This window comes from Elgaria multicarinata, chromosome 6, assembly GCF_023053635.1.
Source record: "Elgaria multicarinata webbii isolate HBS135686 ecotype San Diego chromosome 6, rElgMul1.1.pri, whole genome shotgun sequence".
Taxonomy (NCBI): domain Eukaryota; kingdom Metazoa; phylum Chordata; class Lepidosauria; order Squamata; family Anguidae; genus Elgaria; species Elgaria multicarinata.
In genome coordinates, this window is record NC_086176.1 from 64,539,670 (window position 1) to 64,562,361 (window position 22,692).

Here is a 22,692-nt window from a genome sequence, read left to right on the forward strand (position 1 = left end):
AAGAAGCAAAGATCCAAGATATTGGCAACATTTTTTCTAGAGCAAGAACTGTTTATTTATTTATTTAGAGTATTTTTATCCCACACCTCAGTCAAAAAGACTCCTAGAGCAGCTTACAATAAATCAGTAAAGAAGACAGACCCTGCCCTCAGTCTTACATTCTAAAAAATATATATGACACATGAGGAAAAGGGGATGGGGAGGGAAGAGGGGGAAAAGAAATTAAGGAGACTGCTTAGCAGGACTGATAAGAAGGCCCTGCTCCTCCCTCTCATTTCCCAATGGAGGGCAGACCAACAGCTCCTTCTTCTTCCCCACAGGGTCAAGATGACCATTAGCCCTGGGGGGGGGGGTGCTCCCATCTGAAGCAGGCCCTTGATGTTCTCTGCCTGCTCCCGTCTCCCTCGCTGCTGCTTCTTCCCCACACGGACAAGATGATCGTTAGCCTTGGGGGGGGGGGTTAACTGAATCAGGCCCTGATGTTAGGTCTTCTATGTTTGTGCTCATAGGCATAACTTCATTGTTTATTTAATTTATATTCAACCTTTCCAGCAAAAAAGAAAAGAAAATGGCACTCAATGGGCTTTAACAGCGGGAAATATTTAACACAATTTCAAGTATGATGAAGCTGGCTGTAAAATAGCTGCTGCTGGCAAACATGTTTGCTGCAAACTGCACAATGAGAGCGATGTAAACTGCTGGCCTTGTAGCTGATTGAGGTGGTGACCTTTACCTTCACCTACCTGAAGCATGACTGTAATGGGAGCAGGAGCAGTGACGGCCACCTGCTCCCTGTCTAATTCACACAGTATTTGTAAGGTACAAAAGTATGAACTGTATTCTTCAGCACCTCAACCAAGACAGATTTTAGGGAGGTGAAATGTAATCGGCGATTTCTCAATAATCCGTGTTAATCAGTTTCTGACTATAGCTTTCAAACTATAGCTCCAGCATTTGCGAAGCTTTTGGTTGCCAATTCATTATCTATGGCTGATTAATTCACTTCTGTCTGTGTGTGTGTGTGTGTTTATTTATTTATTTATAACTCCCACTTCAGTTGCCAATAACTTTCACAATTATGCAGCCACTTTGCATCATGCAGTCTGGAGCCCAGTCTTCAGAGCAGATTCTTTCAGCTACCCCATGTGTTTTCTCCTAGTGCATATCTTGATAAAACTGCATATGCAAGTTTCAGATATAAGCATGAACAGGGAAACATCATTATATTTCTTATTTGATCTTGGAGGAACAGTAACCATTACACTCATGAAAAAATAGCAGATGGTCTACCCTGTGTGATGTGACCCTGGCTTGGTGCCTGAAGTAGGTGGCACTAGGTCAGGATAGTCCTATGTTGTGGGAAGCAATTCCATCATACTCTAGCGTGGTGTGCTTGCATCTCTCTCACGACTACTGGTTGCCATCCAGAATTTTAAAAAAACAAACACCACAATGCCAGGGAGAACAACACACACCTCCCAGCACTATGTTGAGAAATCCATACAAGTTAAAAATTGTATATATTACAAATACATTTTAAAGTACTACACTTTAAATGGTAATGGGAAGAAGAGAAAGGCTTTTACTTCCTTGAAAGAATGAAGCAATCTGGAGTTTGCAATAACATTTAAAGAATGGAACAAAATGGCTATTTCTGTAAGTGTGGCCAAAATAATAACATCCAATATCATGTAAACAGACTGCCATTTGTGCAATGAGACTTCTCTTCCTCTCCCCTGCAGGCCCCTGCACTCCCAAGATCTGTTCTGGAGGGGGGCCCAACACCCAGAAGCAGATTTCAGGGGTGCACAGAGGATTGCAGGAGAGTGGGGACATCTGTTCTGTTGGTGGGAAGATGGACACAATGGATTTCACCCAATAAGAACACACAGAGACTACTATAAGAGTTCTGCATTTTATAAAAACCGAATTGAAGCTCTATAAATTACCAAAAACCATCTTTGGTAATCAAACTTAGTCAATGCTGCTGGTTACATAAACCAGAGAGCTTTGGCTATTGGGCAGTATAGAAATGTAATCAATAAACAAACACAAGTTCCCACCATGTAAAGACCTGTGTATTCTCTGAAACCCACAATGGATGAGGCTACCAATGTGACTACCTTCCTTGAAAGGAAAAGTAAATTTCCGGCTAAGAACAGGCAGAGAGCACAGATATAGGAGATGGATAGAACTATTTCCCCTGCTGTGAAGTCTTGGTCAAAAAGAAAGCTGTCATCAAGTATGGTTAAGTTGGCGAGTTGAAACGTATTCAGGAGACAAGATCCTGTGGATAGCCTTGCAAAGAGCCTATACATTTCTCAGTAATTCATCAGAACAGACTGGGGAAAGGAACTCCAAGTTTGAAAGGGGAAAAAGTAATTTAAGTTTATAAGAAGTTAATTGGCACATTTATATATCAACTGTGATTAGTATCTAATCTTAGTACCTATCCACACCATGTTCCAACTCAAAAACAACTTGATTGAACTCAAGACTAGACTTTTATCAGGCTGTTAAAAAGAAAAAAATTAGCACAGAGTTTGTAAGAAAAACAAAGCATAAAATAAGTCTTTCATTTTAATATAATTTCAATATGAATTTTATATATTAATATATTATATAAATAATTGTATATCAATATATTACATATGCATTAATATTAATATATTATCTATTAATATACATTTGTCTTTACATTTTAATATGATTTGATTTTGCTTAAATTAACAATCTCCTAGAAAATTCTGGAAAATAAATTCCTTTAATCAGTTTTTTGTTCCACATTGCAATGCTCTACTCGCTAACTGCTGCTGTACCACGTCCAAATCAGATGAAAGAATTTGTGTGGGAGGCTTGGACAAGCTCCACTGAAATGAATCAAGTTGCACAGCATGGTGGATTTTACCTTCCAGCAGGTTTCATTAGGCATACCTATTAGGAAGCAACATGACTAATACAGAATATAGCTCTCTACCACTTAAACGTTTTTAAGAAGGTCACACATATTCACACAGCTACTTTTCATATTTCAAGATCTGAAAAGAGTTTAAAACCAGCTGAGGAACGAAGGAGTACAAGTATTCAACAGATAGAGATTTAATTTACTTATGTTCACTGTTCAATATGTGGAAATCTTAGTATGCACAAATATGCAGAATCTAAAGATATTGGAATTAACTAAAGACTACCACAGCCTTGAATGGTACAGCACGGTCTTACTTGGAAATTGTTCAGAAAGGGCAGTAAGTAAGACCATATCCACCAGGGTTCAGGAGAATAGACCATATATTTCATACTCTCTCCCTCTCTCTGTAGAAAAGGCAAGATGCTCAAAACATCAACGCTCTCAAGTCCCTTTATGTTGCAACACATGAGACTACAACTAGCATTTAGCAGACCAGTCTTATGGTCCACTGAGTCCACAAATCTCCTTCCTGTATATAGAATACGTCAATAAAGTATGTTAAGCTGAAATGCTATGATTCCTGGGAGGTGTCCCAGGGGCCATGAGATGGTATGGATTTCCCTCACCACCCACAGACAGGGAAGCCCACCCTCAGAAGCCTCCTTTTTACGTGTCCTGCTCATAATAACACCAAAAAGGATATGTGTGTTTCCACTCTGAACAATTTTTGAATCTAGCAATCCAAAACCCTTCCCATTTCCCCAGCACAACCCTGCCAGGTTTTGACATGACACTGCTTTCTATTTTGCAGTTTGTCCAACATGGACTCGCCGCCTCCCAAACCCGTTTTTGTTTACTCTGTTAATAGGCAGTAAGAATAAAAATATTTGCTACCTAACCAGGCAGGTTTAAATAGAATATTGTTTCAAAATATTAAAATGTTGTTCTTAATAAAATAGATAAATATTTCCTTGAAACTGGTGTTATTTCAGGGGATGAACACATTCCCTGTAAAGCTGGAGAAATTAATCCTATGCATACTTAACTGGATAGAAGTCCCACAGAAAACAGTAGGACTTACTTCCAAGTAAACACGCATAGGGTTGCACTGTAACAGGTACCCTGTGATTATGAGCAAGACATTTAAATAAAATAATAATCAAAACAGTAAGAAGATCTAAAACAACGATGAACTATAATAGGATTTCTGAAAATATTAACAAAAATGTTCTCTTCCTAAAGATTTACATCAAAATGCCCTAGTTTGTCTCCAGTCTGAAACTCTTCCCACAAATAAAGCATTCTCTGCAACCAGAGTCTAATCCAATTTACCGTAAGATAAATTATCCTTTGTTGTCAAGGTGATTTCATGGTAGCATCCTGGGGATAGGCAGATTAAATGTAACTCCAAACAAAATCGAGTGTGTTTCAGAATGTTTATTTCTACCAGAAGTGATTAGATCTGAATTTACCAAAATCTCTATTCATCAGTTTGCAATCACTGCTAGTTTAGACAGCCATATTTTCCCCACAGTCAGAACACTATAAGCTATAATGCAAAATATCCCCCCAAAAGTCAAAAAAGAGTTTTGGCATGACAGGACAAATATCATCACACTATTACATTCATCTTAACCAATTAGTCTGCATGATTCAATTCATTCATTTCTTTATACCTACTTTATTTCATATCTGTAGAGCAGTAAGAAGGTTTTCATTTTCCAACAAGAAATATTTTTAAAATCCTATAATTATTTTGCCAGTAACCAGATAGATCAGACAATAACAATTAAGCATGCAATGGCAGGATAATTGTTTGTACTGTCAACCATTCCAGGCTTTAAAAAAGGCAATTTAGGTATTATTTCTACTGAGGAATCAGGTTCCCTGTAGTGAGTTTCCTGTGAAGCAGAACTCACCACATGAGTCAGGTCATCATAAAGTGAGTTTCCCTGCTTGTAATGCATATCAACAATGGCCACCAGTAGAGATAGGGAAATTCACAGCACAATGGCCCCAACTCATATGGCAAGTTGGTGGGAAACTCACCACAAGAGATAATGATCGCCTCTAAGTGAGGGAGAATGAGGTGGGAAGGGAGAGAAGCAGGAGGAGAACAGTAATGGAAGGGTACTTGATTTTTTAAAAAAATCAACACTTCTAATCTACAAAAAGTAAAAAACACTTTATGGAGTCACACACTTCCCTCTCCTTCCATAGATGGCACATGTCTAATTCATTCATGGAACACTAAATACAAACAGTATATAGAACACTGTATACAAATGTTACTAGAACCAGGATCAAAAAAATCAATGATTTTCCTAAAAAAAAAAAAGAAAAAGAAAAAAATATTTTTAAAATTTAAATTGGCTTTCAACTTTTTTAAAAAAACAGTAAAAAAGGTATCATTATGGTCAAAGATATCATAATCAATACTACTTATACAACTTCTGATTATAGTCTGTAAATATGTTAACAGAAGTTTATAGAGAAGGGAGATAATCTGATCGGTCCTGTTCTGTACTGCAGGTGGTGTACAGAAGTACATGACACACCCTCTCTCTCCCTCCCTCCCTGCCTCTCTACCTGTGGAAAGATAGAGATGGTCAATGAATAGAGAATTTGGGGAGATGGAGTAGATCTGGACAAGGGGGAGGAGTCTGGATATAAATCCAAGGTACAGAGGAGGGAAATAGAAAGTCAAACCAAAAGTGAACAGAACATTTTCTTGCAGTCTTGACTCCTGACAAAACTTCTGCCACATGTATCCTCCACTGAAGAAGGGAAGCACCAGGCCAGAAGAGAGACCGCATTGGGTTATATTTTGTTTCTGTACCTGCTGTGGTTGAAATTGCCAACATTTTATTTTGTTAAATAAATTTACAATTATTTAAAAACTGAAATAGATAAACATTCAAAAATTCACGTGCGTCTTTTGTTAATGTTATTGTTTGTTGAAGAAGAAAATTAACCAAAAGAATAAATAATCTTATGAGTACAGTTTAAAAGCCTGTTTCATGGTGGTGATTCTGGCACATCATGACAAAAATATGAGGATTAATTGAACAGTTGGAGCTGGTTCATCTCCTGAATGACTTCACAAGGTCATTCTGCTTTAGTACTAAAATGACCACTTTTTGATGAATATTAATCTGAAAACAATTCAGAATAAGTGCTTAGTCTGTACCCAGCTTCTAATGAAACCTACATCTCTGAATATATATTAAGGCTATAAACAAAACAAAACATAAAAAAGATGATTAAATAGAATTTTCCTCACTAGTGCTTTAAAATATGATTTAAATCATTAAAATGCAGTCCTACAGAGAAGCGATTTAAATCATGATTTAAATCAATTTGCTTTAAATCAAATCAGCCCCTGACCTGAACATATTAAATTAGTAATTTCCCATATCAGCTCTCAGTTCTACCCAAAGAAGGAGAGTTTTGCTTACTGTTTACTTTACAATGGTTTCTACTGCCAAAGGGACAAACTGCTTTTTCAGCTCAACAATGGTTCCTCTCTTCTTTAATCAGAAATATTGCTGGCCAAAACAAGCTCACAATGTTCTCTGTCGTGAGCATGTTCCCTTCTGTGGCTCTTTATGAGAGAAGGATGCAACTTAATAAAAAGCTCCCTGGGTTAACGGTCTCCTGGGCTCCTTTAAACTTGGGAAATAAGTTTCCCATTATAAACACGCCCTGTTACAAACTCATCTCCAACACTAAAATGTTATTTTTCCCCCAGACATCTATTACAACACCTGAATACAAACTATTTCTGTGATCACCTTCATTTATACTGATGTTAGTAGATAGGAATTCCTACCTACTGCAGCCTTGTATGCAGATTAGAAAGGTAAACACAGTTTCCCACACTCCTAACTTCAACATGTCAAAGAAATGCAGACACTTGGAAGAGCTCTACTGCCCTCTGGTGAGCCGATTCAAAACATCCAGGCTACTGAATATTCAAACACAGGCTACTATCAGGAAGATCCTATTTCTTGTCAATGCTTTCCTGGGCTAGAAAGAATATGATCCCATTGCCGTGCACCCTCCCCCCCCAAAAAGAGGAAATCTGCATAGCAGAATTAGAGAGGGGGAAAGCCAAAATATCTCATCATTCTTGAAATCAAGTTTTTATATGCTCCTCGAACGAAACAATTAAAACAAAGCAAGCATCTATTTCATGAAAGAATGTATTTTTTACGAAAGGTTTTCATAGTACAATGTTGTTGTAGTTGGTTTTGTTATGGTTTTATTAAGATTCAAGTTGCAATGTACACATGTTATTCGTATTTGCAAAAAAAAAGTATACTGATCGTTTTCTAAATAAAGACTGCAATTCATCTGCAAAGAAGGTATGTACCAAGTCAAAATCTGTGGTTGCCACCAACCCTGTACAGTCCAAGGTATGCAAGTCTTAGATATTTGTACACCATGGCTACCTTTAAAATCAACAGTAGTTTAGCTTGTACCATTAAGACAAAGCACTCTCTGACTGCACCAACTGTGTGTCATATTCAAATAGCCAGGGGTACATAGAGAAGAGTTCTTGGTGACTTCCCTACAACTGTGGAGATCCCTTGGAGATCCATCAAAGAACGTGCTCAAATACTTTCCAAATACTTTTCAGAAGCACTGCCATCACTTCCTTATATGAACTGGCATTCAACAATCAGAGTTCTGGGCAGGATCTACACTACTGCTTTAAAGCACTTTATAACAGTTATAAAGCGCGCTATAAAACTGTTATAAAGCGCTTTAAAGCAGTAGTGTAGATCCGGCCGAAGTAGCATAGGGGAATTTTTTATATATAATTTTCTTCATAATATTTTAAACAATCGTTACATAGTCCCTAGGAAAAGAAGGATAGAAACGGGGGGGGGGGGGGACACAGCTGCCTTGTTCACTATGGCAACTGAAACAGCAAAATGCAATAACTGCTAAGAAAGTCCCCATTGTACAAGTAATTGGTTATAAAGAATTATTTTGGACTGCTGCTAGAGTTAGACACGCTTTTCAGGTTTAGGGTGTCTTTAAAATTATTATACCAATAAACTTTGTATGTAAAAGGTTCTGGTTCACATTTCACTGCGATAATCCACGAGACGGCAAAAGCCCCAATATAATAATTTACTAGAAAAATGGAGAAGTGTTTGCCATGTGGAGCACACATACAATATTGATGAAACCCATCTCATTTAGTAGGACAAAGTTATCCCAGTAGCAATAAACTTCACGGTCCATTTAAGCTTGTTTCTTATTTTTGATACTCGAAAGACGCCGCATGCCTCATCATCGGCAGCGTTGCAGCAATGATCTTAGGAAAAGGTGCCTTACCTTTGAATCTTCGTTGCTCACTCCAAGTTCTAATATGGCTTGAGGAGATTTTTGTTTTGCTTGGGTGGACTGAGCCATCTGAAGGTTAAGCTGCCATCCAACTGTCTCAAGCTAGGAAATACAAATGTGTGTCAAAATAAGAGGCAGTGCCAGAAATGCCAATAAGGCAAAGCAATATTTTAGTTTTCAACACTATTTGGGGAAGGGAGTCAGCAAACATTTGACAACAAGGGACTCTGGAAGAAACAGGGTTTCCACAGACTTTATTTATCCTTCCTTATCCTCAGGCCTGCTTGCTTTTACAGCAAACATGTTAAATAGCAGATATTACTTACTCTGGGACAATTACCTCAGACATGAGGATGAACTACAACTGTATTCAAATTATGCTATTATGACTAGAAGGCACAAAGCACACATTTTTGCTAGTTCCCAAAGGTATTAATTGCCATATTCTCAAAAGAACAGACCATGCTAAAGAAGTTACTATAAAAACATGCTCCCCTTAAATCAGCTGATTTGCTCCCTAAATGTGTTGCTAGATTCTAGCAACAAAAATAAATGCATGGCACGCCGACTTTTGGTTTTGCAGGACCAACAGATTAAATTCACCAACTGTTCTTCCTTGAATGGATCAAAATGCAAGCACTGAAAAGCAGAGTTGCAAACTTTTCATTATGTACTAAATCTAAGAATGTACAGTGCTTTCCTTACAAAAAATTTTGAGAAGTGAGCATCACAAAAGTACAGTTGCCATTGCCATGTTTATAAGATACAGAAACTACCAGGATTGAGGGGAAAGGGGTCTTACTTGCTGATGCATATTTTTACATCTATTTAGCATTGTAAAGTTTAGAACAGAGCAGTGTAATCTACAGGCAGAAATGATCAAAACATGAACAGCAGGCATGGGAGTATGGGCTGAAAATTCTGGATCCTCATTGGGATATTAGGCTGATTGTGTGATAAAGCGGCACCAGTGGTACAAGGTATCTCCTTCCCTTCTCCACGCTATCATTTGTATAGCTGCAACCTGTATTTCCTATGCGAACTAATCTCTTAGGAATGGGTGGGTACTACAAAGGATTCTGAATCAGTGGCAATCAGGTCCTAATGGCCATGCTGTTCCACAATTCTATTTTTATGCAATATTTGAAAGCTAGGATATTTATACATGTTTTCTTTCATATACGACATTTGTTTAGATGTGTGACTTCCACTGGAAAAAACTAAACAGGAGGACCATATGGTGTACCCATTTATATGCTGTACATCAGAATATTTAAAGCCTTGAGCAGGAAAAAAATAATCTATGATTTTTTTTGAACATTTGAAGTAGAATTAAGAAGTATGTATTTTGATGCCGGAGTTACACTGTTCAGTGAAAGGTTGCCAGTGCAGCTTTAATGCATCTACTGGATCGGAAATAAGGCCTTCTACTGTCCTACTGGTGTTAGACATCTCAATTTTAGGAGTAGAGTAGTCTTCAAAGTAAATAAAGAGTAACAGATGGAATGGTTAGTTGTGAGAAAGGTTTATATGCAGGCAAAAATATCCCATAATTACTTTTCCATCATGTTTTTAGTGATCTCAAAAATTGTTGCATTTCAGACACAATCACCAAAGGGACATTCAGTGTGTATGCTGCAATAAACTTCTGCGGGTTCTGTACTCTGAGGTGACACTGACATCCTTGAAGGCATAAGATAAAATAATCACCAACAACTAGGAAGCTGCCTTATATCAGGTCAGACCACTGGTCCATCTAGCTCAGTCTTGTCTACACTGACTGGCACTGGCACTCCAGAGTCTTTCCCAGTCCTACCTGGAAATACCAGGGACTGAACCCGGGACCTTGCACATAAAGCACATACTCTACCACTTTCCTACAATCTCCATATTTCATCATGCAAGCCAAGCACAAATACCCATCCATATAATCTGGTCCCTTTCACAGCAGGGAGTCATTCCATCCCACCAAACAATTAAGTAAATCCTTTTACATTGGCATAAGCAGTTCACACAAGCTCAGCAGACAGCCATCTTGGAAGACCAATCACACCATGCAAGCTCTTTTCTCTATCATGCCCAACCCATGCAATGTTGTGGTGCCATTACTCCATGAAATTGGGAGATGTTGCTGTCTAAGAAATGTAGTTTCTCTCACAGCTACACTTTCTTTGGGGCATGATTTCATCAAAATTTGTACTGAGAACAAAATCACAAGCAATTAGATTTATTTCATACTTTTAAAGTAATCAGAACCACAGAAGCATCATAACAATCACACTAACTATAAGGCAGATCAATGGGGCTAACAAGCAAAGGAAAAAGCATGTAACCTTTTCATAGAGTGAATGGTCATACTTTCCAATGCAATTCAAGTGGGTTTTTCTGTCTATTTCTAGAAGTATAGCTATGCTTTCAGAATCTTTGATTAATGCACCATATGCTGCCTAGGGCTTCTGAGTGGCTTACCTATTTATTTTATTGAAAGGAAGATTGAATATAATAGAGTCCATCCAATTCTGACTGCTTAGAATACATGATATATGGGCACAATAAAATGGGACAAGGAATACAGACACAGAGAAGTGGATTACTTAAAGTCATGCTGAGAATTAAGTATTTCAAGTAAGTTATTTCATATAGTTTGCTTTTGCAAGATAGTAAACATATATTGTTATATGCAGTAGATTGCTTTCCAAGAAAAATTTAAAGACTTTTTTAAGGTATTATCTCCCTTAATATGGATAACTAAACAGTTTGAAATAGTTTTCAGAAGCAGTAACTACTTAATAGAGGTAACTACATCGTGAAATGAGCTGACTTCAGTCTTGAGAGGTCTATGTCATCTCTCCCCTCCACTCTCTACCCATGGTCCACCAATGTGTTTTAGGTTTCCAAAGCAGCAACAGATGCACACTCAGAATGTCATCAAATTAATCTAAGTACGCACTTTTGCTTAAGAGAAAGTGCCTACCTAAATTAGACAAAGGTCTAGTATTCTTTGGAAGAAAACCAAACACCAGCAAGAGAAATTGGCCTATGTCCCACTTTTGCGCAACCTTTCATCAAGGAACAGCACACTTCTCTGGGGGCAGAACACAACTCTGTTGGATCTTAATAAATGATGCTTAGGAACCTATCACCCTAAAAATGTATTTGAGGGATGATGAAAAAGATTGTGCCTTCTAAATAAGCTTATACAAGGTCATAAAAATAATTGATTGGAGTGGTGACAAATGCTCCTTTCTCCAAAACACGCTCCTTTCTCCAAAACCCTATCCTATTAATCATTTTCATTGCGGCAGTACATGCAAGATTTTTGTTTTGTTTCGGAAAGAACACACTGCCATTTGTGAAAATAAATAAGCCCACCAAGCAGTGTAGCATGGTGGTTTAGAAACTGAGCTACGAATCAGGAAGTCTCCAGCTCAAATCTCATCTCTTATATTAACTTACTAAATGCCCTTGGACAGCCCGTTCTCTCTCTGCCTCAGTCCCTTCATCTGCAATATGGGTATGATAATGACGATATATTATAATGCTGATATATCTAATAGGGTTGCTGTAAGTCAAGGGTAGGGAACCTGATGCGCTCCAAATGTTTTGGACTACACCTCCCATAATCCCTTCCCATTGGCTATGCTGACTGGAGATGTTGTCCAAAGCATCTGGAGGGCATTAAATTGCCAACCCCTGTTATAAGGATTACAACCAGGAAATGGATGTGAAGCACTTCGAACACTTGAAAGCACTATACAAATGTTATTATCATGGGATGGCTAATGCAGTGAATTACCTATTAATGGAAATTAGAAAAGTATAGGAGAGAGAGATGAGAGGAAGAGCAAAATGGTGAGAGGAAGAACAAGATCATCTAGTAACATTTTGCAAAACCTGCATAAAAAGAAACCTTACTGAAATCTCTCTTAAGCCATAGTTCATGCCTTAAGTGCTGCAGCATGCCAGAGCCAGCTCAACCCTCTAGCAATCTGGACAGCTGCCCAGGCCAATCCAATTCAATGGGGGGGGGGGGGGGGCTTGCCATGCCAGAAGCAAAGCAGCACTAGCTCTCTATGCACTCTGGAAATTGCAGAGCTCTTGAAATATTTCATGGACAATCTTGGTTTGCGTGAGGACACCCACACCCCCGTGAGCAAACACTCTCCAATCAGACCCCTTGGCCAAGCCAGGCCTGTGCTTGAAATAGAAACTGCAACCCAGTTTACAAAATCCCCCACCCCACCTGTCCCTTCCCAGAACAAACCAACAGAGTACAGCATTGGCTTTGGGCCAAAGTAGATGACATATGAAAGAGATATACTTTATGTATCGGGCTTTCTGGGGCTTTGTTTTAAAATAGTAACTGGGGGTCCAGGGGAGAAGAGACCTCAGGATTAGGATTCTTGCACTTGGAAGGGGTTATTAAGCTTCCCAAGCCCCCAGCATCAAAGCCCCTTGCGACAAGTTGCTATTTGTCCCAGGAAGTGAGGGAAGCTGCTGGTGATGCTTGCTTTCATCACAGGAAAGTCACAATTACAGATGTGAAATTTATGCTAAGTAATTTGAGCATGAAGGATCCCTGTTCCCAGGAGGATGGGTGGGTGTGGAATCCGAGATAGTGTGGGGGAGAGGAAATGTAAAGGAGTGGCAAGTTACATCATGCATTTAAAAATGAACTGCCTCTGTTGTAAGGGAAAGCAACCTGGTGTTCTCCAGATATTTTGGACTGCAACAGCCCTAATCCCTGATCACTGGCCTTGCTGGCTGGGGTTTTTGCGAACTGTGGTCCAAAACATCTGAAGGGCAGCAGGTTGCCTACACTTGCGATACTGATGACAAAAGGGACAAAGACCAACATCATTTTAGCACTGGGAATCAAGCTGAAAAGAGGAGGAGATGCATCATTAAACATTAGAGCACGAGGATCTTTTTACTGACAGGGGCTCTAAGCTCCTGAAAGAGCACATTGCTAGAATCAATATGGGAAGCTACAAACCATCTGCTGTCCAATAAATGTTCCTCATTCTCAGCAAAAAGACTTCTCCCAAAAGAGATCAGTCTTCTACTGGAGGCTTTTAACTTCTTTATAATCTAAAATACCCATTAGAGAATGATTATCCCAGTTTGTTTATTTATTTACAATACCTCTCAATTATCTAACACTGATTACAGAGCGATGAACATAGTTATAAACAGTAAAAGGAAGAAGATTTAAAAAGCAAATTAAAATTGTTTAATTTAAAAACAAAGGCACCAGAAAAACAGTGGCTGGTCAGTTGAGGAAGGCTTCTTGAAACAGAGTTGTTTTCAGGAGGCTCCAGAAGCAGCCCAGTGTTGGTGCCTGCCTGACCTCCAGGAGCAAAGAGTTCCACAGAGAAGGGGCCACTATACTAAAGACTCTTCTCCTGGTGGATTCCAATCAGGCCACAGGTCCATGTGGAACTACTAGGAGCATGCTCTCCAACGACCTCAGCGATCGGGCAGGAGGGTAAGGAAGAAGGCGCGCTCTCAAGGATCCTAGTCCCAAGTTGTTTAGGGCTTTGTACACTAGTAAGCAAACCTTAAACCTGACCTGTTAGCCAATAGGTAGCCAGTGCAATTCCCTCAGCAAAGGAGTAGTGTGCTGAAAAGAGGTAGCTCCTGACAACAGCCGAGCTGCTGCGTTCTGCACTAGCTCCAGCTTTCGGAGAAGTCTTAGGGGCAGCGCCACATAGAGCGCATTGCAGTAATCCAGTCTTGAGGTTACTAACGCCCGTACCACTGTGGCCAAACTATCCCTGCCCAAAAGAGGCAGTAGCTGCCGAGCCAGCCAAAGCTGGCAAAAGGCACTCCGAGCCGCCGTGGCTACTTGGGCCTCCAGTGACAATGATGGATCTAGGAGTACCCTCAGACTACGAACCTGATCTTTCAGAGGGAGTGCAACCCCATCCAGAACACACAATGAGCCTATCTCCCAGACTCGGGAACCACTCACCCACAGGGCTTCTGTCTTGCCAGTTCTTACTAAACTGAGAGCTAAATGTCTCTGTTATGGCACTAGGCTAACAGACTAGTATGCTCAGCATGAAAAGACATTTTCATCAAAAGAGCTAGAGGTGGTTTGCATGATCAAACAGCCCATCACGGCTTATTTAAGCCATGGTGGGTTGCAATGTGTGCGAGAGGCCATTCTGAATATTCAAGCTGCAGCTTGTCATGAATCATGGCTTATCTGAGGATTAAACAACCTTCACATAACTCTATAACAGACCATGAATTCTACATGCAACCCTCGCACAACTCAGTGTGCTGCATAACCACCACCACCCTACACACACAACTCACAGACCCCAGGTTTCGATGACACAATAAGCTTGAATATTCAGGATGACGCACGCAAGCACTATGGCTTGTTGTGGCGGTCACAACAATCATGCAAACCAGCTCAGTGTGGAGAAGACCACAGGACACCTACATGGTGGGGTGCTCTTTCAGGGTGCCAGCCAACCAGCCATGCCCTCCTCTGACATACACCAATCCACCCGCCCATGCTATTTTTCCCTTTCAACAGTGAGTCAGAATTCTGCAGTCACTGAACATGCTCAGTCTTCATTGGACTCTCCTTGCAATTTGCCCCCACTCCTTGGAGTTTTTTCCCTTAATTTACCTTTGTACTTTTGCAAACTTTGGGGTTCCTGTGTATGGAGGATGCATTTTTGTCTATGTAAAGATCCACACTCAGAAAACAAGTCTGCTATTATTTTATAAGGTAACACAATACTAGTATTGAAGGTTTGGGGTGGGGAGTGCATTTAGTTATGCTTTGTTTTTTATGCTTTCCAAAAGAACAGGGAGCTGGTGGGTTATGACCCAAATGATAGTCCTTCTGCAGCATCAGGCAGGAAGCAGCCAAGATCCATTAAGCCCAAGGGCAGACATACTTGGGAAGTGCAATACTCCTAGAATCAGCGGCTCGGCTAAGCACCAAAACCGGAGCAACTGATCTCAGCAATCAAAGCAAGCTTCACCCAATGAGGATTGGCCCAGCTTCAAGCTATTGCAACTACTCAGATCAGGGACAGCCATTAGGCCACCCCAGGAATGCCTTTGTGCCTGGCTGCCTGCACAGATAGAGATTTTGGGACCGGGGGAGTGGGGGGGGGGAGAGAGAGGAGTTTGTGGATTGCAGCCTTAAAACCCATCACATAATAATGTCGAGGAAGAAAAATCTGTGGGCAAGATCATGCCCCTTCAAAATTTGAAGAACAGCAATAGAATATGTGCCAGCATATGTTCTATTGCCGTTCTTCAAATTTTAAAGTAGCATGTTTTTTCTTCCTTGACATTCACCTAACTTTTGTACTTATTTGTTCAACGTGTCAATGTTACTCATATGGACTGGTTAGAAGCCTACCTCTCCTCTCTCATCTCACACTATTGCCCCGCTCGTGCTCTCCACTCCTCTGATGCCATGCTTCTCGCCTGCCCAAGGACCTCTACTTCCCTTACTCGGCTTCGTCCTTTTTCTTCTGCTGCCCCTTACGCCTGGAACGCTCTTCCAGAACACTTGAGAACTACAAACTCAATCACAGCTTTCAAAACTCATCTAAAAACCTTTCTGTTTCCTATAGCTTTTAAATATTGAGTTTGTTCTGACTCTATACTGTTTAGCTTCACCCTACCCAGTGCCTGTTTACACTTCCCTGTGCCTGTTTGCATTCTCTTTCCCTCCTTATTGTTTACTACAACTTCATTAGATTGTAAGCCTATGCGGCAGGGTCTTGCTATTTACTGTGTAATCTGTACAGCACCATGTACATTGATGGTGCTATATAAATAAATAATAATAATAATAATAATAATAAATAATAAGAAGAAGTAAACTCTTGCCACTAAAAGGAAGGAAAGGCCATCTTTTGCAACAAATAAATACTCTCCTAAAAAAGAGAGAGAGTTGCTGACACAGTAGTAAAACTACTGAAATGAAAAAAGAACAACCAGATGTTAAGGCACGGTAATAAATCTTGCATTGATTTCCCTCATAGTGAACTATCAGTCCGATCGTACTGGTCCCTCCTGATGTCATCACTAGACTTGAGCATGACGGAAAATAGAATTTAGTATCTATTTTTACATTAGATCTTGGCATGTATCAGAAGCGGCTTCTAATAGTTCTGTTGCTCCTGGCATTAGCAGCGCCTCTAATCAAGCTGTTAGTATGAACACTCATGCTTTGAATTTCTTCCAATTAATTTCAGGGCAGCTTCTAATGCATGGCTTTCAAAAAACCTCTATGGCAGACAGAGATTTTAATCTATTTTAACTACTGATGCAACAGCCACTTGAAGGCGATAAATGCCTCCACCACTGCCACCCACACATTAAACAGCGAGAATGCACATCCTCCTGGCTTGGGAAACAATGATTATATATAAGCAACCTCTGTAAGTTATGTGAAGACAGCAACACTGTTCCACAGTGCTTGAATGACAGGGGGTGAAAACTGGTGCTGCTCCTTTACCTTTGGAAACAGCCCCCTCCTACTGCCTTAGAAGCCTTCTTCCACCTCATCAAACCAAGCCTCTGCTGCCTCTGTAGGTCCCCTGTGCATCTTTTCATCCGCCTACCAGGCTAAGGATCAAGTATAAAGGTCCAGGAAATGCTCCCCCTCATGGCTACTTACGTAAGTGGGCTTTTGAGAGTATTTACTCAAGTAATCCATCCCCCACCCCAATGCGGCACATAAGAACACATAACTCTGGAAAGAGTGTCATTAAAGCAGCTTTCGTTTTGCTTACACCTTTCCAGGCACAACTCATTTATCATCTTAATTATACTTTTAACTACAGCAGATTTTCTTTTTTTTAGTCCCAGGATTTCCAACTCAGTACATTCTGATCACTCCCACCTTACTTATGTATTCATCTCATGTGTACACTTTTAATTATACATGAACGAAAACTATAAACAATCAATACAGTGACAACCAATTAAAATAAGATGAGGCGCAGTAATAACACACATACAATCGTTTGGTTCATGCTACAAGAACAAGCCCCATGCTCATTGGCTCCCTCCCTTAGATCCTGCTTCTCAATTCCAATTGTATGGCAAGCAATAGTTTGCTAGGCCAGATTCACATAGAGCTGGTTCACACAGATAGCTAAACTATGGATTAACACTCAAGTGAAGCCTGGGCCTCATGCCCATGTCCCTCCCTCCTGTTTGCTTCCATCCACACAGCCAGGAGAAGGCTTCAGTAGAATTTAGTTTCACTCTCCATGACAAAAACTGTTTAATTGCCTCAATTGAACAGTTTATTGCTGTACGTGCTTGCACAAGCCAAGTATCTTATTCAACAGCCAAGACTGTCACAGAAAGTAATGGATTTTCTAGAATATCAGAGCAATAGACTATAGTTGGGGGAGAGGGATTCATGTGCATGCAGGTACACTTAAGATATTTTACATTGCTTGGCAATTAATAAAATACAATTTTTCACTATTAAAATAATTTTTTAAATTTTTATGCCTACCTAGATCTTAGAAAAACTGATGTTATTCGCTATTGGCCATGAAACTGTCCATCTTTTTCTTCCTGGTGAAAAAGTATTACATGGCACTGATTTAATGCACTGTTTAAGTTTCACTAGAAGACTACCTTATGAGGTGACAACATCCTTTGTCTGAACTTTTCCACCGTCTCTGGACCTGCAGCAGCCCATGTAGTGGAAAACACTTCTACTTTGTCATGATCCATGTTGGAATGTTCCAGCTGCTGTTTCAGAATGCTTGGTTTCAAATTGTGATATACAGCCTGTAAAAATGAAAGACGCAGTAAGCACACTTTCCTACATGCTATTTTAGACAACTTATGAAAGCACCCCAAGAGAAGCTGAACATATGAGACAGAGCTGAAATTACTGTGGGTATGTACAATACAATACATGCAAAACACGTTTGGCACAACATTGACCATAGCAATGAAAGCACTCAATAGCCTGGAAGAGAATTAAATGTTCCAGCAATAAAATATTGTGATATTCCTGCACAGAAAGGAACCCATAGCATGGATAAATGTATGTTTGTTACACAACAAACTGATTGCCTGGGAAGGCCTTTGTACTACTAACACCTGAAGTGCAACGCAAGGACGTAATCCCACAAGTCAGTTTAGCTTATTTTTGAGTAGATGCATTTAGAATCAGGATGTGGCACTAACTGTAAAAACATATGTACAAGGCTAAAAGAAAAAGAATACAGCTATAGTATTTCTCTCTCTGTTAACATCGGCACTTCAGTACCATGTGCTACAGCCAATCATAGTGCTACTAATGAACACGCAACTGTATCTACCATTGTTAGAAACAGGAAGCCTATACACAGAGGGTTCTGAATTTCAGGCCTAGATCATCTTGACATACAACAGAATGGACATTTACTTGGAAGTAAGTCCTACTGTGATCAACATGGCTCATTCTAATAAATGTATTTACAATTGCAGTCATAGACCTGGTTTGCATGATATGGCCAGGTCATCATGTGTTATTTAACCCAAGATGAGTTGCAGTGTGTGCGGCCTTTGTTTTCAAAATGTAATACCCAAACCCAGCCATCGTGTGTTGTTCAATGGTTAAATAACCTCACATAACAGAAAGCTCTGGCGTGGGCTGGTCCATGAAGTCACGAAGAGTCGGAAACGACTGAACGAATAAACAACAACAACAACTCATAGTAGTCGGGTTACATAAGGGTTGTTTATTCCTTGAGTAACACACAATGGCTGGGTTCACATGACTCAGTAGAACCCCTGATCACCTCCATCAGGGGTTGCATATCAAAAATAGCAGTGACACATACCACAGCTCATTGTGGGTTATGTAACCCATGACGAACCAATTGTACAAATTGGCCCAGTTACTTTAACACACTTCTTTATGAACTCCCAAAAGATATTTGCTCTACAACTAGAATCCTTTTGGTTGTTAACTACTGGCATAAGCTAAGTACTGCTAACTTGGAATATTGGAAGCTAAAAGTGAAGCTGTAAAAAACGTGGCTGATCCAATACCTTCAAAAATAAATAAAATAAGTTTTCATAATCTTATATATTATGGTTAAATATATACCAATTTAATGAAGTTATGGTACTATAAAAGAAAATACCTGTTCCAAAATAAAGGTTATGGTTTCCAAGACAAGATGGAGATCTTGCTTTTCCACTGAGAAAGCAGCCTGAAGCTTTTCTTCCTCTTCTTCCGTAAAAGTACTGTCAGCCTGATTTTTTTTAAAAAAAACAAATTATTAAAAAAGGTAGATATTTGTTATATTGAACACTTTCCCAATGCTCCACACTAGTACACAAAGCAACTAACAATAATATAAACAAACACTCAATAAACTATCAAATTATATTTCATAAAACTGCCACAGGTAAAAAAGAATAAGGAAAACAGAGTTACCATGGCAAAAAGTTATCATTGTATGGAAACATAAATACTGACATAGAGACTGATCATATCTTCAATGGACTTCGACCCACCCACATTACATGTAAATAACATTAAATGGGAATTTTACTGTCAAGAGTTATGACAAAAAATGCTCATATCAAATGCTTATAAAATAAATGGAAACAAGTAGTAACTGAAGAGAAGGTAATTCTGCACTAACAGGCCAATCTTACGTATGTCTACTTGGAAGTAAGTGCTACTGAGATCAATAGCATTTACTTTTGGATAAACGTGCATAAGACTGCAATCTAAGAGATGCAGAGGAAGACATTTTATTTGTATTGGTTTCAGTATTCTGAGATAAAGATAGCCTACTATCCTCCCGCTCTTATATGTATAAACACATTTCTATGCCAGAAAGGCAACATATAAAACAATAAAGTATTAAAACAAATTAAAACAAAGTATAAAATCAAACATGGAAAAGATAACACAGCGTTTCTCAGAGCTGGCAGTGGGGGACTCCTTCAAAACAGCCAGGAAGACCAAATGTCAGTAGGAAAAGATATAGCATATAATGTCTCCAAAAACTAGCAAGGAGCTATGCATTTCTAGAGAGAAAATCATTCCAAGCCTTGGAACAACTGATGTAGTGGCCAAGCTTCAATAAAGTGACAGTTCTCACTTTACCGACCAGGTAAACAAAACAGGGCCTGAAGCTGAAATGGAGACAGATATAGAGACCAGTCTTAACATATGAAGGCCCCAAGCAAGTTTAAGGCTACTGGTTTCAATGTTACAGCATCAAAAAAAAGGACCAGCACAGAATGATGGCATGAATTCTATGCAAGTCAAGTTCTTCACAAGTGCATACAAGAGCTCCCCCCAACCCCCTCCAAAGAGGAGGTGCCATTCTTCACCCAAGGGAACTATGAACCACACCAATCCTGTAATGTTTCTGACCATTTATGTGGATCAGCTGTTTATTATATCCAACCCTTCAAAAATATTTTTTCAGGGTGGCAGGTTATTGGACTACAGCTCCCATCATTCTCAGCCAGCATGACAATTCTGGCTGGAAATTATGGGACCTGCACCCCAACACAGCTGCAAGGCACTAGCCACTGGGCTGCAGCAGCGCTGCTACCTGACAAATATATGGTGTAAAAAAAATGGTCCATAAGTCTGAAAAGGTTGAAAACTACTGTTCTAGAGCTAGGCCATTGTGAAATAAAAAAACATAAAAACCTAATGAACCATAATTAGCACATTTTAAACAGAACTGATAGTTTCATTTGTACTTTGAACAAATAGTGCTTTTTATTTTTGTGCTCTTTTCTCTTTGAATAGTAAAGCAAGCCAAGAGAAAGAATGCCAAGCCAATACTCAAGTGTAGCTGACAGCTTAAGAAATTTCAAAATTGCACTCAAGGCTTGTTTGCCATTTTCTCCTTCTCTACACAAACCTTTAAGTGAAGCTTTTGAAGGATGCGGGAGAGCAGCCGAGAGAACCTGCCTGTGTCTATAGCATTGATGAGGGACACTGCCTTTCGGACGCTGGAACATGAGAAGAGAGATGGAAAGAAAAGAGTCAGTTAACAAAGAGGACTGAGGGGGAATAATGAGCTTGTCTCCCTCTATCTGCTTCTCAAGAGAAAGATGTCAGGGAAAGGTTCAATATTAAATGGAACATGTGAACAGCCTACTTTTCCAGGCAGAATTACTGTGTTGCCTACAGCAACTGATGTTTTCCTCACCACTGTCTGCCCATGCTAGGAAAAGTTTCATCTATCTTAAGCATGTCTATTCAGAAATAAGCCCCAATAAGCTCAACAGGGCTTACTCCCAAGTACATGCGCACAGGAGCACAGCCCTAGTCTGTCATGCAGCTGCCCCAAACACAGAACGGCTTGTGGCAAGCTTTGCTTGGAAGCCCTACGTCCCTCTTGGTGCCCACCAAATATGTTGGGCTATAATTCCCAGCATGCCACAGCACATCTGGAGGGCAATAGCTTGGGGAAAGCTGCCCTAAAACCAAGATATAACGTTGGCGGGCCAAGCAGAGAGGTGGAAGGCACTCTACACATGCTCAGACACCCGCCTTTTAATACTTGGTCTGAATCTTAGTACTGAGAAACAAACAGCCCGGGCTCAGATTAAGCCTCGCCCCATTTATGAACAATATTATTTTTATATGGCAGCTCCTGTTCCAATGACATCTAGGATAACATTAACCGGTCACTACTCCGCGAGGGAGGAGGCGCCGTGAACGGATCAGGGGTCTTTACCTGGCGGTATCCGGAATAACGATGGGCGCCGCCATCTTGATCTCCGTCAATCACACTGTCCCCGCCCCTTGTTAGGCCAATAAGCAGGCGAAGAAAGCTTTGCTCTTGAAGCTCCGGTAATCTGGCGGGTTCCGCCTTTCGCATTCTAGCTCCTCCCCGGGGCTGGGGCTTGTCCTTGGGGAGGCTTCGCAAACCAGGGGGGGAAGTGCTGGGCATGCCGTGTCCGCCAGGAGGCGTGTGAGAGCACTTATTTGGTCTGATGTTGCCGAAGCTGTTGCGATTTACTTGTCGATCTTCAGGGGAGGCGGCAGGCGAGATGAGTTGAGGGGCGGTAGGGACCCCACGGAAGCCCGGCTGCACAGCCCAAATCATTGAAGGCTCCATGCGGCCAGTTAGCATGTGTTGTTCCCCGTAGCTGTATGCAGTTGAGATTTTAATGCACAGTGTGGGATCAGAACCGGTGGCGCGGGTTCCTGCGGATTAAGACTTCACACTGATGCACGCTTACTTGGGAGTAGGGTCCATTGAAAGCAGCAGTGGTACTTACTTCTGAGTAAACCTGCAGAGGCTTGCACCATAGAAGGACGTAAAAAGGTGGTACCTTTTCATTTTGCTTCTTTTAAAAATCTATTTTAAGGTGTTTTATTCTGTTTTTACTTTATTTTATCTTGTACACCACTCTGAAATTTTGAATGGGGAGCAGTATAT

General features: G+C 40.2%; 1 protein-coding gene across 1 annotated transcript in view; it reads right to left on the reverse strand.

Annotated features, from left to right (window-relative positions):
• COMMD10 (COMM domain containing 10) overlaps nucleotides 1–22,046 on the reverse strand; it is a 57,866-nt gene extending 35,820 nt beyond the window's left edge. The window contains exons 1-5 of the mRNA XM_063129508.1: nucleotides 21,985–22,046; nucleotides 21,163–21,253; nucleotides 19,411–19,521; nucleotides 17,906–18,061; nucleotides 8,258–8,368 (exon numbers count right to left, since the gene is read on the reverse strand). Coding sequence (XP_062985578.1) covers nucleotides 8,258–8,368; nucleotides 17,906–18,061; nucleotides 19,411–19,521; nucleotides 21,163–21,253; nucleotides 21,985–22,019 — 504 coding nt within the window. The 5' untranslated portion in view covers nucleotides 22,020–22,046. The remainder of the gene's footprint in view (nucleotides 1–8,257; nucleotides 8,369–17,905; nucleotides 18,062–19,410; nucleotides 19,522–21,162; nucleotides 21,254–21,984) is intronic.
• Nucleotides 22,047–22,692: the final 646 nt, after the last annotated feature.